This window comes from Castor canadensis, chromosome 3, assembly GCF_047511655.1.
Source record: "Castor canadensis chromosome 3, mCasCan1.hap1v2, whole genome shotgun sequence".
NCBI classification, from domain to species: Eukaryota; Metazoa; Chordata; class Mammalia; order Rodentia; family Castoridae; genus Castor; species Castor canadensis.
This window is the reverse complement of record NC_133388.1, coordinates 17004139-17021961: the sequence shown is the minus strand read 5'-3', so window position 1 is coordinate 17021961 and position 17823 is coordinate 17004139. Positions and strand designations below refer to the sequence as shown.

At 35.7% G+C, this 17823-nt stretch overlaps 1 protein-coding gene across 2 annotated transcripts in view; it reads right to left on the bottom strand.

The window, feature by feature from the left end:
* Nucleotides 1-17823, bottom strand: part of Trip11 (thyroid hormone receptor interactor 11) — a 72612-nt gene that overhangs the window by 51699 nt on the left and 3090 nt on the right. For both annotated transcript variants that reach the window (XR_012446055.1, XM_074067296.1), the window contains exons 2-5: nt 16167-16225; nt 9840-9950; nt 6201-6479; nt 1529-1588 (exon numbers count right to left, since the gene is read on the bottom strand). Coding sequence is in view for 1 of the 2 variants with exons in the window: in XM_074067296.1 (XP_073923397.1) it covers nt 1529-1588; nt 6201-6479; nt 9840-9950; nt 16167-16225 (509 nt within the window). In the remaining variant the exon portion in view is untranslated. The remainder of the gene's footprint in view (nt 1-1528; nt 1589-6200; nt 6480-9839; nt 9951-16166; nt 16226-17823) is intronic.

Genomic DNA, 17823 nt, shown 5'->3' with positions numbered 1-17823 from the left:
GTATATGGTTCCCAGGAGACCACTGTTGAGAAAAAAACTGATGCTCAGGATGCATAGTTTGAATACAACTGATGATAACATGGGACTGGACTGATTGAGAGTTTCTCTGCATCAACTGAGTTGTGTAATGCACATGTGGGAATTTTTTTTAACCACATTTTATCAAAACCATGTGAAATAAATCTGTGAATAAGGCCAGCTTACTGTATTATTAAAATTAATTCTATGAGCACCTTAAAGCTGAACAGAATTTAACAACAGTCCCCAATTAGGACAACTGTGAAAGCCTCCACTCCTTTCTTAGGCATTAAAAACAGTTTTTCTACTTTAATGAGAGAACATCAACAAGAAGACACTGAAAACAAAAGATTAGTGAAAGTACTGCCTGTGACCATGAACCTCTCCTAACAACATAGCCCACCAATACGAGGATCAACCCTCTGGCTAATCTGTACCTGCTACCCTACTACTACTCTCTTGCTCAGCCTTTCCTTCTGCCAGTCTCGGTGGAAATCCCCAACTGTCAACTGAGATGCCTTGCTACCTAAGCAAAAATGAACAATGTCTCTCCAGGAACCTGGATCTTGATAGGGAGCATCATGAGCTGCATCCTTCAGTCTGCCCACCGTGTCCTACTAGATTCCTGATGTTGCTCCCACTTCTGTCCTTCCTGACATGAGAATGCTCAATTCTTCCTTCAGTCCTCTATACAGACTGCCCTGGATCCTTCCAATAAACCTTATTTTGCTTTACTGAGCCTGAGATGATTTTTGCCACTTATAACTAAGAATCCTAATTATAAATTTGCTGCTACTTCCTAAGAACACAGTGAAAGCTATTCTTTAATCTTATGTACTACGTGCTAGAACTAAGCTAGTAACTTGACAAACCTCAGAACAATCCTACAAAGTAGGTATTACGATGATTACCTAACTTACTGATTATAAAATAGAAGATGGGAAAGGTTAAGTAACTTGCCCAAAGTAGCACAGCTCGTAAAGAGTACAACCAGGATTCACACACAGGTCTGACACTGGCACCTAACTGCACTAGTATTGTAACAATAAACTCCAAACAATTCTATATCTGACAATTTCAGATGATTCACTGCCCTGATGAATATATGTAACTAAGACTTTTCTTAAAAAAAAAAAAATTAACAGAAACTAGCAAAATCCCATGACTAAGGTAAAATAACTACTTATAATGAATAATATTAGCATTTTCTTTTGTCAATATTCTTTAACCCCAAAAATCTTAAAACTTCAACAACCTTGGAATTCTCTTTTAATAAAGACATTTTTATAGAAACTTATGAAATACAAATAACTGAAAACATGTTTGCAACCAAATGATTTTCATCTTATATACTCTGTCATAAACAATAAAGGTAATATTAAACAGTTTAAATGAGCATCAATCTATAAAATCACTTTTATAACTAAGACTCTTACCAATTTAGGCTTATACTTTCAATATGCAAATTTTAGATGAACAACAGGCACTGGCAACCAATAATCTGACTTACTTTAATAATATTTTGCAGTCTGCAGATTTCACTTTGATCAGAGCTATGTGTTCCTTGTGCCTTAGAAATTTAGAAAAAGAGAATTAGAAAATAATTACACCAATTTTCTTATAAAACAGAAAGTTACAAACTAACTTTATTAAAGGATTTTCCAAAAAGGGCATTTCCCAGAAAGATTCTGGTTAATGAACACCAAGCACTTTTTAAATAAAATACAGCATATTCAGGAATTTGTTAACCTACTGGGGAGATGACAATTTTACAAAACAAAAGTGAAAATGGAAAAAATATCATAGAATATTTTGCTTAGTTTAACAAAATGCAAATGTGAGAATTAGCTATCTAAAAGGAAATTTCTAAAACAGAAAATTATTCAATATTCGTACTAGTAAAATCTTTAAAATTAACCAGCAAAAATCCTTTAAAAATAACTTTACCCAGAAGATCTCTACCTCAATATAAAATAATGTTTGGTTTGATAAGAAAATAAGAGAACTTCTGGATTCTTCTGTTCTCATTCAAAGTTGTATGCTATTCATCTTTTTTTTTTTTTTTTTTTTCGGTGCTGGGGTTTGAACTTGGGGCCTACACTTTGAGCCATTCCACCAACCCTTTCCTGTGATGGATTTTTTTTTCGAGATAGGGTCTCACAAACTATTTGCCAGGGATGGCTTTAGACCACAATCCTCCTGATCTCTGCCTCCTGAGTAGCTAGGATTACAGTCAAGAACCACCAGTACCCAGCATTTTTTTTTTTTTTTGGTATTACTGGGGGGGTTTGAACTCAGGGCCTTGCACTTACTAGGCAGTTAGGCAGGTACTCTACACTTGAGCCACTCTGCAGCCCTTTTGTGCTAGTTATTTTTGATATAGGGTCTCACTTTATGCCCAGATGATCATTTTATTTGTGCTTCCCTGAAGTAGCTGGGATGACAGAAGTGGTCCACTTTGCCCAGCCATTGGTTGAAATGGGGTCTTAGGAACTTTTTTTGGTCAGGCCAGGCTGGCCTCAAACCACAATCCTCTGTATTTCCAACTCCCAAGTAGTTAGGATTACAGGAATGAGCCACCAGACTCTGCCTCATTTATCCTTCAAAAATTTTTAATTGATACCTAATAAGTTATACATATTTACAGGGTATAGTATGGTGTTTCAATTCACATATGAATTGTTTAATGCTCAAATCAGGGTAATTAGCACAATCTATCATCTCAAACATTTATCATTTATTTGTGATGAGAGCATTCAAAATCCTCTATTAGACCTATTTTCAAATAAACATGGGGCTGGGGATATAGCTTAGTTGTAGAGCACTTTGCCTAACATGCACAAGGCCCTGGGTTCAATCCCCAGCACTGCAGAAGAAAACAAAGAGCAAAGATTTAGTTAGCCAGGTGGCCTATAATCTTAGCACTTGGGAGGATGAGGTAGGAAGATCACAAGTTTGAGGCCAGTCTGGACTATGTAGCGAGTCCCTGTCTCAAGCCCCCCTACACTCCTAAAAGAAATACACATTACTCTTACCTACGGTCACCATAATATGCAAAAGAATGTTAGAACTTCTTTCTCCTATCTGAATGTAATTTTGTACTTCGCCAACTTCTCCCCATCCTCCCTCTCTATTACCCAACCAAGTCTCTAGTAACCCCTCATTTATCTTTATGTTTACTATATGGCATGTTAATGAACCAAAAGCTGCTATAGGACAGAAAGAAAGAACATGGTATAATGGAAAGAACACAGGATTTGGAGTCAAAAGATGTGTATTTGAGTTGGAAACAGTGGTACAAATTTATAATCCTAGCTACTCAGGAGGCTGAAGCAGGAGTTGAAGCCCAGCCTAGTCAACAAAAATGATTCTCCTATCTCAAAAAGGTGGAAGGACTGGAGAGGTGGCTCAATAGTACAGACTTGCCTAGCATGTATGAGACCCTAGGTTCAATTATCAGCATCACAAAAAAAAAAAAAATAATAAGTGTTTTGAGTCTAATCACTATGACAATGGGTATACTTTAGTAGTAAGTTTCAGTTTTCTCTGGGCGCTGGTGGCTCATGCCTGTAATCCTAGCTACTCTTCATGTTTCAAAGCCAGCCTCGGCAGATAGTTCAAGAGATCCTATCTAGAAAATATCCAGCACAAAAAAGAGCTGGCAGAGTTGCTTAAGTGGTAGAGCGCCTGCCTAGCAAGCATGAAGCCCGGAGTTCAAACTCCAGTACCACCACCACCACCAAAAAAAAATTTTTTTTAGTTATCTGTAAAAAAGAGGCAATAAATATTTCATGTAGTTATTAAGGATAATATATATGGAAATATTTTAACATTTTATATAATGTAATCCAAATGTTATTTTTTGTTATGCCTTGCTAAAAAACAAAGCCCTCTGGCTGGGTACTGGTGGCTTCATCCTAACTGCTAGGGAGGTTGTGATGGAGGATTGAGATTTGAGGCCAGCCTGGGCAAATAGTTTACAAGATCCATCTCCAAAATAACCAGAGCAAAATGGAATGAGGTGTAATTCAAGTGGCAGAGCAACTACTTTTAGAGTGCCTACATTGCAAGTACAAAGCTCCCTCGGTTCAAACCCCAGTCCCACCAAAATAACAAAAACATAAAACTAAGTCCCCTGAAAGGTTCCAATTATGCCTGTTTCAACCTTTACATTTCAGTATACATCTCTCATACACTAATCTTTCAATGTATGCTGAAGTGAACATACCAAAAACCCATCTTTTCCCTAGGAAATCTTACTCTAATATTTTTTTTTCCTTTTCTTTCTTTCCTTTTTGTTTTGAGACATGGTGTCATTATGCAGCCCAGGATGGCCTGGAACTCACATTCCTCCTGCCTCATTCTCCAGAATGCTGGGAACAAAAGCATGCACCACCACACCTGGCTTCAATGTTTCTTAAAATGTGTTCCTCACATTAGAATTTGCTTGAATGTAGTTTCCAAGGCCCTAAAATAGGCTACTAAGTAAAAAATCTCTGAAGGTAGGACAGGAAACCTATTGAGTTCACCAGGTTATTCTTTCATGTACAAAGTTTAAGAATACAAATAGGTTGTCCTATGTAAAGGTTAGTTTGGATACTGGGAATATCTAGCAACATGGGAAGAAAGCAGATAATTTTAATTAGGAAGATTATTTTCATAGCTAGATAGTATTCAACAAAAGACAGAAAATAAACTCTTGGGCTGGGAGCATGGCATTACCTAGCAAGTAAGCCCTGAGTTCAAACCCCGGGACCACCAAGAAAAAAATTAAAAATAATAAAGTCACAATCTGTCTTATTGTCTACCTCTTTCCTTCTCTATTACTTCATCAAATAATAATTTCACAGAAATTAATAATAACTGGAAATAAGAACAGAGCATTTAAAAGAAAATAATTTCTTATATACTTTGTTCTTTTTCCTACATTGATGAAGTTAAATCCAAATGAACGAATGCAGCAGTTTATTCTAAGTCTCATGTCTATTAACAACCTCCATATGTAAAATCTAATATATACACATCATTCTGAGTGAGGTTAGCCTGGCCCAAAAGATCAAACATCGTATGTTCTCCCTCATATGCGGACATTAGATCAAGGGCAAACACAATAAGGGGATTGGACTTTGAGCACATGATAAAGTGAGAGCACACAAGGGAGGGGTGAGGATAGGTAAGACACCTAAAAAATTGGCTAGCATTTGTTGCCCTTAACACAGAGAAACTAAAGCAGATACCTTAAAAGCAACTGAGGCCAATAGGAAAAGGGGACCAGGAACTAGAGAAAAGGTTAGATCAAAAAGAATTAACCTAGAAGGTAACACACACGCACAGGAAATTAATGTGAGTCAACTCCCTGTATAGCTATCCTTATCTTAACTAACAAAAACCCTTGGTCCTTCCTATTATTGCTTATACTCTCTCTTCAACAAAATTAGAGATAAGGGCAAAATAGTTTCTGCCAGGTATTGAGGGGTTAGGGGGGAGAGGGAGGGGATGGAGTGGGTGGTAAGGGAGGGAGTGGGGGCGGGGGGAGAAATGATCCAAGCATTGTATGCACATATGAATAATAAAACAATAAAAAAAAAAGCCAAACATAAAAAAAAATCTAATATATAAGACAAAATGCATTCTTTGGAAGGAAGTTTCCAGTCCCAGATATCAAGTATTTAATTTCTAATGCATGAGAAACAACATAAATAGCTTACCATATTTTATAATATTACCATCAGATTTTCATTTTACACATCACTGGAGCTATCAAACGCTTCAGATAAAATCTCAGGAAGCAGTATCAAAACACAGTACCTTGGATCTCTGGTGTTCCCATTAGAGAAGGCTCAGAAACTCCAGAGTAAAAGGTGCTGGCTCAGTTGTTTTTATCTTTTGAATCGTTGGATTTGTAACTTTCAATTTTATCTAAAAAATGGATCTGTTGCTTTAAATTTTTTAGAATTTTTTTCCAAATATTGTACAGAAGGGAAAACTGAGGCTGAAAGAGACAGGTAATCTGCCCAAAATCACTTAGAAAGCCAATGCTGGAATTAGAATACAAACATAGGTTTTCTGTTTCCTGGTCCAGGGTGATTTTTGATACCAGATGCTCTACATATAGCTTCCTAGATAATGCCAGAATTTTTACTTAATTATAGCTTTCAAAAACTCATCCAAATTTTACCTACCTGAGCAATATGCCTCCAATGGCCAACTTCAGATTCAAGTCTTGAAACTTCATTTGACAGTCTGTTTATTTCTTGTTGTGACGAAATTATGTCACCAAAATCCATGTCATCTTCATGGAATCCTGAAGCATGATGACTGAGCCCATAACCAAATGAAGATGACACAGTGGTTGCTGGCATACTGGCAGCTCCTGAATGTACTGACTGAGCAGCTGACTGCATTTTCAGCAACTGATCCTGAAGCGCAATCTGTCTTGCTTTAAGATGGCTGATTTCTACCTGCATATTTATAATCCGTGTTTTAGAAAAGGTATTTTTAAAAAAAAACCACATTGACCTTTTTATAGATTTATAATGTTGAAAGGTATGATTTGGCTAAGATTATCCAAAATGGTACTCTATTAAGTGACTCTATTCTGTAACATCCTAACCATAAGATTTTCATTTAAAAAACAAATATAACTACCATAGTTAAAGCACAATGTTTTGAATAATATGAAGATCATAATTTCACTCAAATGTTACCTAAAGTAATTAATTTCTAAGTTAAACACAGTGTGCTACCTTCTATATAGGGGGTAATACTGGAAATTTCTTAGGACTGTTTGTGATAATCAATCCTCAAATGATAAGAAAATGAAAGCCTGCTGAAAAAGTCTTGTGTGACTGATTATGGTTGGATTTAGGCTGAAAATGCACCAAGAATCAGAAGTAATTTTGTACTAATCTGCACAATACAGCTGGAAGAATACTTTGATTTGTAAATCCAATCTTCTTAGATAAGATAACAGAGTAAGCCAATGATTATTAGCCCACTGAGTCTTAGAGGGAAATAGTACATTAAAAGGGGCCCTGGCTTTAACACCAGCAAAGACGGACCTGTGAAAAATATCATCCTATTTAGGAAGAGAACAGTATATAAATTCTAAAACCCTGAGCAGAGTTTTGACTGAAGGCTGGCAATGCCAAGTTGTAGCCCACAAGAAATTATAAACACAGGACCTTCCACAATGCTACGTCCATTCTGAGTGAAAGATTACCCAAAACACAAAAGTAAGCAATGTAGATAAAACTGAAATAAGCATTCTATAAAGTATCCAATTAGTCCAGGAGGCACTCTATCTCAACTGAAGAATACTGGACACTAGGGAGATAGCCACCAAGTAACAATATTTCTGCATGTGTAAAGCTATTGACATACACCCGACTCATTTATGCTATATGTCATAACAAACAGGTTTTCATATTAAACCCCTTCTCTGGTACAGATTTATAATAGTGTAAAAATTTCACTCATTTCTTCACAAATGAGTTTCATGTTTGGGGAATGTGAAAATCACAGTAAGGGTAGCTAATAGATTTAGAAAATACTAATCTATACAGTTCTATATTATCTAAAAAATACTACAACCCATATTTTAGATGTAGTTATAATACAAAAAAGTTGTCATTATACAGGAGATATTTACATCAAGTTAGAGAGCTACACAAGCACAAGTTCTAATAATAAAAAATTTCAAACTTGAATGCTTAATGTGCCCTCTAATGTCAATATTTAAATAGAATATAAAAAATTTTTAGAGGCTGGAGATATAGCTCAGTGGTTAAGTATTTGCCTAGCATTCATGAGGCTTTGGGTTTGATCCTCAGTAACACACACACACACACACACACACACACACACAAAAACTTCAATAGCAGTTTTTACAACAGTGGGAAAAGTGTTAGAATCACCTATGGAGCTTTTGAAAAATACAAATACAAAGCTCCCTACAATAATCTCCCAGGGGAAAGGGTTGGAAACGTGTGTGTGTGTGTGTGTGTGTGTGTGTGTGTGTGTGTGTGTGTGATATATATATTGCTGGCCTAGAACACATGATCCTTCTTCCTCAGCCTCCCAAGTAGCTGGCATCACAGGCAGGTGCCATCATCATGCATGACTGCATTAGTACCTTTCAAAAGTGTCACTAATGATTCAGCTATAAACTCCTGAGCAGGAACTATTACTCTCACAATGTCTGTAAGTCAGTGCTATTTAGTGTGGTCCATGGACTGATGCCATGTTCATGACAAATACAGGAATTGAAAACGGTTTAAAAAATTTTTAAACAAGTTGTAGTCAATCTTTCAAATAGGAAAAAGTGAGCTTGTAACCCTAACTTGAACTTGCAACTTTGTTTTTTTAATTAATTCATTTTATTCTTCTAGTAATTCATTTTATTGTATTAGGTGAAATTATCAATTTCTATCAGATTGGAATAAAAAATTACATATTAATTATATATTATCTATTACTAGCACTGCAAAGACAAGTCAATTCCAAAGCAACCATTTCAGTCAAACTAAAAGAAAACAAAAACATTTGTAAAACAGTGTAAAGCAATTACAATATACTTAAAATTTTGTGTGGGAAATCAAGTACATGTCAATATAACAAACATTAACATTTGTAGTCAAAAGTATTTTTAAAAAGGAAAGTGTTATTAGCAATGACCTCATTGATTTAAAACAACTTAAGAAAACAGATGATAAATTAGATTTCATAAGATCAGAAATTATAAGCAACAGATCCTGAAGATATTTTATACAAAATTTTTTCTTCTTTTGGAAGTAGAAATTAATGTCCACTTATATAATATAAACTTAATAGAAAAGTTTCTCGTTTTATTAAATGCAATACCTTTCAAGATGTTGTTTAAAGAGTATTCCAGGGGTATTTATTTATTGATTTTTACAATTATTATCATATTATTGTTGTACTGGGGGTACACTGTGACATTTATAAAAATACTTACAATATGTCATAGTTGAATCCACCCCCTCCATCATTCTCTTTTATCCCTCCCTCCCCCCACTCCAGTTTCATACATGAGTACATAATATTTCTACCTACCACATTTATGCTCCCACACCCTTTCCGTATATCCTCTCCACTCCCACTGGTACAGACCTCCAGACAGAATCCGTTTATCTTCCTACTTGTTTTTGAAAAAAGACATCTTTGTTTACGATAGCTATACAGGGAATTTCACTGTGACATATCCACGTATATATGTATTATAACCCAAACTGGTTCATTCCCTCTATTTTTCTCTTTTCTAACTTAGTCCCCTTATGGTAATTTCAACAGGTTTAAAGATTCTATATTCATTCCTGCATAGAAAGTACATCAACCATATTCACTTTCTTATTTTCCTTCTTTTACTCTCCCTCTCCCGTTAGTTACCTTCCCTTAGTTTGACCTGTTTTTCATAATAGTGCTTGTATTTGTACTGGATCTATATTCCATATATGAGAGAAAACATGCGGCCTTTGGCTTTCTGAACTTGGCTAACCTCACTTAAGATGTTGTTCTCCAGTTCCATCCATTTACCTGCAAAGGACAAATTTTCATTCTTCTTTATAGCTGAATAAAATTCCATTGTGTATAAATACCACATTTTCTTAATCCATTCATCAGTTGTGGGACATCTTGGCTGTTTCCATAGCTTAGCTATTGCGAATAGTGCTACAATAAACATGGGTGTGCAGTTGTCTTTATTGTAACCTGACTTACATTCCTTCAAATACTCCTTCAATATCTTAATGGATCTAAAAATGATAGTGATAGAAGACAGAAGAAATCATAATAACCTATACCTCCTTCTGTTGTAGTTGACTTCGGTAACTTGTAGATTGCTGCTTTATTTGAAGCTCTGATGCTTCATGCTTTTCTTCTAGATCACTGCAAAGTTTTTTAAGCCTTTCATTCTAGAAGCAAAGAAAAAATATTCTCAATAAAGAGACAACAAGTCAAACAGGTTATGTGCATGGCATCATGAAATACATACCGCTGCACACAAAAAGATGATATAAAAAATCTCAGAATTCTGGCTCTAATTAACATTGTAAATGCATTAGACATTTTTACTTATAAAAATGTATTTATTTATAAAAATTTGATTTGCCTAATTCCAAACCAAAGGAAGGGGATCATTTTGCTCCTTTGCTTTTCTATAAGAAAAAGCCACAGATTAATGTTTCCTCCATTTCTGAATACCTAGTGTCTAGTGTATAGCAGGCAACACATGACTAGTAAATGAATGAAGAGATTACAGGTTGAGCTTTTGTTTTCTCCCCAAACAGTAGAACTTTAAAAAGAGATTCCTGGTTGCAAAATAGATAGAAGGTTAAAATCTCTTATTATTAGTTTACCTGGTTTTCAGGCTCTCAGGTACCTCTGAAAACCCCCATTTAAACCCTCTGCTAAAACTCAGTTTGGAAAACTACTGTTAGAAGTGTACAATTTATTGGCTGAGGATGCAGCTCAGTGGGAAAGCACTTATCTAGCATGAGCCTAAGGCCCTGGCTTCAATTTCTAGCACTGCAAACACATACACACAAAATTATACAAAGTAGTCATAAGTAATATAGTGATTCTAGACATCACGGTCTTTTATTTTATTATGTTGGAAAATATGAAAAAGGAGCTCAAATTTTATGCACCTAAATGGAAAATTATCTTTACCTATTTATTCCTTTATTTGAATGAACATAGTAACAACATAATAGGGCAAGAAAAATAGACTCTGAAAGACTACAAAAAATTCACAATTACAGTTAGCAATTTATTAAACATTCTGTGACTATGTGTTCACAGTTTAAAAATGATGGCTGAGGAAAAAAGAGACTGATAGTGGTGAAAATGCTCCAGCTACAAGGCAAGGATTCTTTTCACTTTGGAGATATAACCTGTTTTTAATCTTAGATTCTCAGAATTTCAGATATCAACAGACAAAAATATAATAATCCAGGGAGATTACATTAATCTCTAGAGAAAAGCAATGAAGCAAATTAAAAGAATATTACAATATCTACAAATTCTAGTTTGGGACTCTATCCCCAGAAGATTCACAAACACTGTTTATCTTGAAAAACATTAGTAAAAATGGTCACACACTAATTATCTTCTATTCTACTGACTGACTGTGCATGATTCCTGTGAGCTATTGATACAAAAAACACAATATGTTGGAGTCAAAATCTGATTATAAAAATCCATTTTTATTTATTAAGTTCTGAATAATAACTAGAACTTAAAAGCTTTGAATGTGGTCAATACCTACGTGGATGACTACCCTTCCTTCTAGCTGTATGAGAGTCAGAAAGGTTGAGAAAGCAAACAAAGGACAGACTTTCTTCATGTGAATGAACCCATAACCTATCAAAAGTATCAAGGGCCCTATTTTGATTTACCTTGCCTCTTTTTTTGTTTTGGTTTATTTGAGACAAGGTCTCACTATATTGGCCAGGATGACCTTCAACTCATGATCTTCCCCTTCCTGCCTTAGCCTTCTGAGTGCTGAGATTTCAGGTGTGCACCATCATGCCTGGCCATATTTTCTAATGCATGGAATGTGAACCAGTAGAGAAGGGTATAAATAAGAAGAGACTCCTGCCAGGTGTAGTGGTATACATCTGTAATCCCAGCTACTCAGGAGGCAGAGATAGGAGGAATGAGTTTGAGGCCAGTCCAGATAAAATTAGTGCGACTCTATTTCAAAAAAAAAAATCAAAATATAAACAAAAGGACTGGGGGCATGGCTCAAGAGTGGAGAGAGGGAGAGAGAGAGACTCCTGATGGCCTCCATTACTAGTTGCATCCTTTCGTAAAGTCTGGCTATATTTCTCTTGGGAGCCCATGAAACAATCATAACCTTAAAATAATCATTCCTGTTTAATCAACCATTGGTATACTATCAGGGTCTACTGGAACTAACTGTAGTTTCTTTTTTAAGCAGTCCTAACTAGTTGCAAAAATGGAAATTTGTGACTTTTTTCCCTTGGAGATCTTCCAGAAAACAAACAAAAAGGTTACCTCTATATATATACCTATATAGGTATATATATATATACATATATACCTATATAGGTATATATATAGAAAACAAACAAAAAGGTTACCTATATATATACATATATATATATATATATATATATATATTTTTTTTTTTTTTTTTTCCCCCAGCAGTACTGGAGTTTGAACTCAGTGTCTTCCACTTGCTAGACAGGTACTCTACCACTTGAGCCACTCCATCAGCTCTACCTATCTTTTTAATAGAGTAAAGTTCATTCTCTCTTGCAAATACAATAGGATACACTAAATCCTTTTATAAATCTAAGAATAATCATGGGATTGTAAAGATCTTATTTTATCTGTATCTTGAAATGTTTTCCTGTTTTATCATCCCGAGAATTATTTTATCATTATTCATCAAGTATTCTCAATTATTCTCTAAAAAAAAAAGACCAAATAGCAGTTGGCTGAGTGGCTCAACTGGTAGAGCACCTGCCTAGGAAGCATGAGGCCCTGAGTTTAAAGCCCAGTGTCGCCAAAAGAAAAAAAAAAAAAAAGATCAAAATAAGAAGAAAATAGAAGATGTAAAGAATCACTGGAAAGAATGATGCAATAGTGAAATAACCAGTTTTCTGCTGCCCTGCCCAATAGATTGCATCATCTTTTAAAAAGGAAACAGAAATCTGGAGACATCTTTGTAGCTATTGTCTTCTTTTTTTAACTGAATACAATTGAAAATACAGAATTTTTCATTTTTTGACAAAGTGACAAATGAAATCATTTCATAATTATCAGACAATAAATGAAAAAGACAGAAAACAGCACTCTACAACCTAATGGTTATGGTGAAACTGATTGTAGAAGCAAAATCTTAAGATGAGTCATCAGATGGCAAAATCTTAATTTTCTCAAATTCAAGAACTGATGAATGGCCAGGAGCCGGTGGCTCACACCTGTAATCCTAGCTACTTGGGAAGCTGAGAGTAGGAGGACTGAGGTTCAAAGCCAGCCCGGGCAGATAGTTCTCAAGAGCCCCATCTCCAAAATAACCAGAGCAAATTGGACTGGAGGTGTGGTTCAAGTAGTAGAGTGCCTGAATTCAAACCCCAGTCCCACCAAAAAAAATAATCGATGCAGTCATTGATTTTGTTCTAAGAACAAAATGTTTTATTCTGCAATATTTGACAAGTCCCTTAACTACCCTACTTTACTAAATGAATATGTGATAGTATTCTTTCAGTATGTATAGTATTTGCACTCCAGCATTTACTTGATATGGTTCACACAGAGACAAATGTTGAAGGTAGGTGTATATTAGGTGAGTAGAAAAAAACAGATGACATAGAAATGAATAAACTTCAGTAGGTGGATCATTTTAGTCAGCATTTATGAATCTAAGAAAAATTATGGAACAAAGGTAACAGCCATTTTTTCTTCAACAAAATCATGAGCTGTTATCAAAAACTTTGGGAGGTGAATGAAATCTGCAATCAGTGTTTAGAAGATAGACACATTCTGTTTATGCAGAAGAGTTAATAAGTAGCTGAATTCAAAGAATACTGCCTCCTTTGAGTATGTATACTTTTTTTGTTGGTGGATACTGGAGTTTGAACTCAGGGCCCTACACTTGCTAGGCAAGCTCTCTACCACTTGAGCCATACCTCCAGAGCCTTTTGCTTTAGGTTAGTTTTCAGTGAAGCTTTCACTTTCCCACTGTCTCTCCCCCACTAGGCCAGCTTTGGATTACTATCCTCCAGCATGAACTACAACACCCAGCTGTTTATTTTGCAACAGGGTCTCTCAATATTACCCTGCTGGCCTCAAATTCCTGGGCTCAAGAAATCCTCCTAGCGCAGGGAGTCAGTGGCTCACACTTGCAATCCCAGCTACTTGGAACTAAGATCAGGAGGCTTATGGCTTGAAGCCAGCTGGGGAAAAGAGTTTTTAAGACTCCATCTCCAAAATAACCAGAGCAAAATGGACTGGAGGTGTGGCTTAAGTAGTAGAGTGCCTGCTTTGCAAGTGTGAAGCCCTGAGTTTCAACTCCAGCCCCAGAAGAGAGGAAGGGAGGAAGATGGAGAGACAGAGATAGAGAGAGAGATCCTCCTGCTTCAGCTTCCTTAGTATAGCTGGGACTACAGATGTGGCCCTGCATACCCACTCTTACGTATGTTCTCAAAATCAGAAAAACATGGAACAAAAATTTGGATTTGCTAAATTTAAATTATTATTTCAATTTCTAATAAAGTTTTCACTATCATTTTATTCACATGACATTAAAGACAAAAAGAGTTCACTGGACAGAGATGATAAATTAGGTTAGTTTCTGTTACTTTCAACTACAGAATCCTAACTAACTCAGTCAACTATACACATTAACATCTGGCAGCAAATCTAATCTCCTCTGGAATCACACTGCCCTCCTTCCACACTAAAACCTTCTAAACAGAATATTCAGCCATATCATCATCACCTTAGAGCAGTGGATCTTCAACACAGATAGATGGCAAGGTCAGGGGTTAAGAGAATGATGTCAGCACATGAGGCAAGGATCACATACAGTTAAAATTACCTTAGAAAATAAAGCTCTTGATTTTCTCTGTTTGAGCAGCTCAAGCAACAAATGAGGAAACTGGCTTGTATGTGGGATGCGTTTTACCAAAAATAAATATTTCAAACACTGGAATCATATTGCCATAGTCCAATGATAACGTAAGTGACATTAAAAGAATGGAGATCAATTGAAGGACAGAAGATTTCTATCTACCTTCTCAAGCTTGCAACAAAGCAGATATGCACTGAGCAGGTTAACCTTATTTATCCCCCCACTCCTCAGGTGTATACTGGTGAATTCGTCTAACTAATGCCACCATGCACACTTCTGCTGTTTAACTTTCCTAGGTGGGTCTGTACTAGTGAGTGCTTTCTCAAGGATTTTCCTAACTCAGTCTTACAAAGGAAGAAACTTTTAAGTTTATCTGTTCCTTATTAAATAATTACGGCTAAGGTCTCTAAGTGCCACCAAACTGCTATCTTCTATAGGCAGAAGGCTAATGTAGCTCCTCTCGAGAGGTCTGCTTTCAAATTCCTCAGTGTCACCTTGATATTCCAAGAGAGTTCAACAATGCTTGTCATAACTAAACTCAATGTTCTCATTTTATAGACTCACCAGAGAGGAAAACATGCTTACTACAGTTCTCTAAGAGTATCTTTTGCTGCAATACTATCATTAGGTGTTCTCTTGCTGTTCTTATCCCAAGGCTAAGTAGTTGAGTTTTGTTAGTCCTTTACAATAGCTCCCACTCTGAAAGCCTTTCAATTTCTTTACGGCTTTTCTTTGAACCCTTTCCAGGCTTTTCTCATCCCTACTAAGTACAATGTCCAGAATTGATCATGACTAATCATGAATAAAATATAAAATTAATTTGCCATTCCTAACTTCTGTGCCATTGCCTTAACTTCTTTGTATCCTTTTTTTTTTCTTTTCTTTGAGATAGGGTCTTACTACATATCTAGTTGGCCTCTAACTCAAGATTCTCCTACCTCTCCCTCTTGAGCGCTGGTATTATAGGCGTGTATATCACACCCAGCTTATTATTATTTTAATGTTACGAATAAAAAAGCTCTAGATTGAACAAAACTCCTTTATCCACATTATACTTAAATAAATTTACTGCTATCAAGGCATTGTGGACCATGCCTGTAATCCCAGCACCCAGGAAGTGGAGGCGGAAGGATCACAAGTTCAAGGCCAACCTGGGCTACATAGTGAGAACCTGTCTCAAAAAAACCCAAAAAAATATAAATAAACATACTACTGCAATTTAGCACACTGTTAGAACATAGTACATCTTTAATAATAACTTTTTGCCACTATTATTTCTACATTTTTGCAGTTTTCCTTCTTCCAGCATACAGAAGTAGAGATGAGATTATTAAAGAATAGCAAACTGTAATAACATGTAACTGTATTCTTCATGTAAGGCAGCCTCTGAAAAGCTCAAAAGAACCAAGATCAGCAGAAGAGGTAAGAAAGGAGCAGTGCATTTAAAAAGAGGACCAAAAGTTCAAATACAGCTCATAGAACAAGTCAAAATCTTTAATTGATCATAGTCTTTAATATTCCTTACCTCTGATCTTAAGATTGCATGAATGGATTCCAATTCCTTTTTCCCAGAATTAGGAAAATCTGACACAGAAGAAACAGTATACATTGAATATTTAACCAACACAATATAAAATAATAAATGGTTTTTTGTTTTTTTTTTTATGGTGTAGGTATTGAACTCAATGCCTTGCACATGCTTGGCCAGCCCTCTCACTAACCTACATCCTCAGTCTTAAACAGATATTTCAAGGAAAATATATTTCTTTTTTTTTTTTTCCTCAGGGTGTAGTTTTATTGTTTCTTCCATAATATTCAGATTGCAAGAAATTTCACAAGAGAACAAATCAGCAAGCTCTTAAGAAGGCAGCAAATTCTTCACAAGTCAACGGGCTCTTGAACCCACAAAAAGATAAGAAGTATAAGATTAAAATGTTAAAGATGAAATTCCATCACAACATACTTTTTTCAAGATCTACTGCAAATCTAAGGGGAAATATATTTCAATGAGGAATATTTGTCCTCAAAGAACAAATTCAGAGGCACAGATCTCTTTTTTTTTTCTCTTTCCCCTTTTATTTTATTGTTTTTACATTTACTTACATCATTTTAATTTTCATCACAACTTTCCTGGCCACTTGTGTTCTTCATTGTCATATAGGTCATTCTTTTCGCTGACAAGGTATACCTCGGGATATCTATTTTTACCCCTTGAAGGTGCTCATTGAAATTTTGTTGTAGGGCTCTCAAGACATGGCTCAAGTGGTAGAGTACCTGACTTGCAAGCACTCAAGAATGAAGCCCTGAGTTCAAACCCCAGTATCACTTAAAATTTTGCTGTAGGAAATTGGAAATTTTTGTTAATGTCTTGGTTGTTTTATGCTATAATTTTAGATGAACCTTATTTAACTGGGGCATAAGGCCTTATTTCCAACTTTCACTACCAGCACTACCAAATAATTAATGAGTTATACACAAAGATGAAAATACACTAAAAGAACACTTACTTAAGGTATTAAACAGACACAAGTTATTAAACATGGGACTGAGCCCAGTTTGGTTTTGTACACTTTCACTTAAAAGTAGTCAGAGCCCCCAGTAGTACCAAAAAGGTACCACTGATCCTGTCAGGAAATCAATAACCACGGTTCCAGTGTTAATTTTTTTCTTTTGGCACCTTAACATTATAAACATAGCTTCTCAGAGCTGGGAGTGGTGGTATATGCCTGTAATCCCAGCTACTCAGGAGGAAGAGGTAGTAAGATCACAAATTCAAGGCCAGTCAAGGCTATATAGAGAGACCCTGTCTCAAAGAGATAAATAAATATAGACAAATAAAAATAACTTCTCAGAACTACAGTTTAAATTTTAAAAACTTCAAGTGGTGTAAGTTTCAGTGTCAGATACATTTTTTGTTTTGAAAAATCACCAGGTAGTATTGCTTTTGTGGCTATTTGTATATCTTCCTTGAAACTCTGAAAAGACTGTCTTAATTGCTACTCTGAAGAAGACAAAGTATAACCTAATTTGTTTAGGAAAGTAGTCACAAAAAGCGGAGACTGTTTCAAACAAAGATTTAAAAGGTCTATGTAGTACCCTCTCCCTTAGCTACTCTCCTTCCTGCAGCTTTAAACAAACAAACAAACAAACAAACCAGGCCTTTGTTTATGGTGATGGGGATG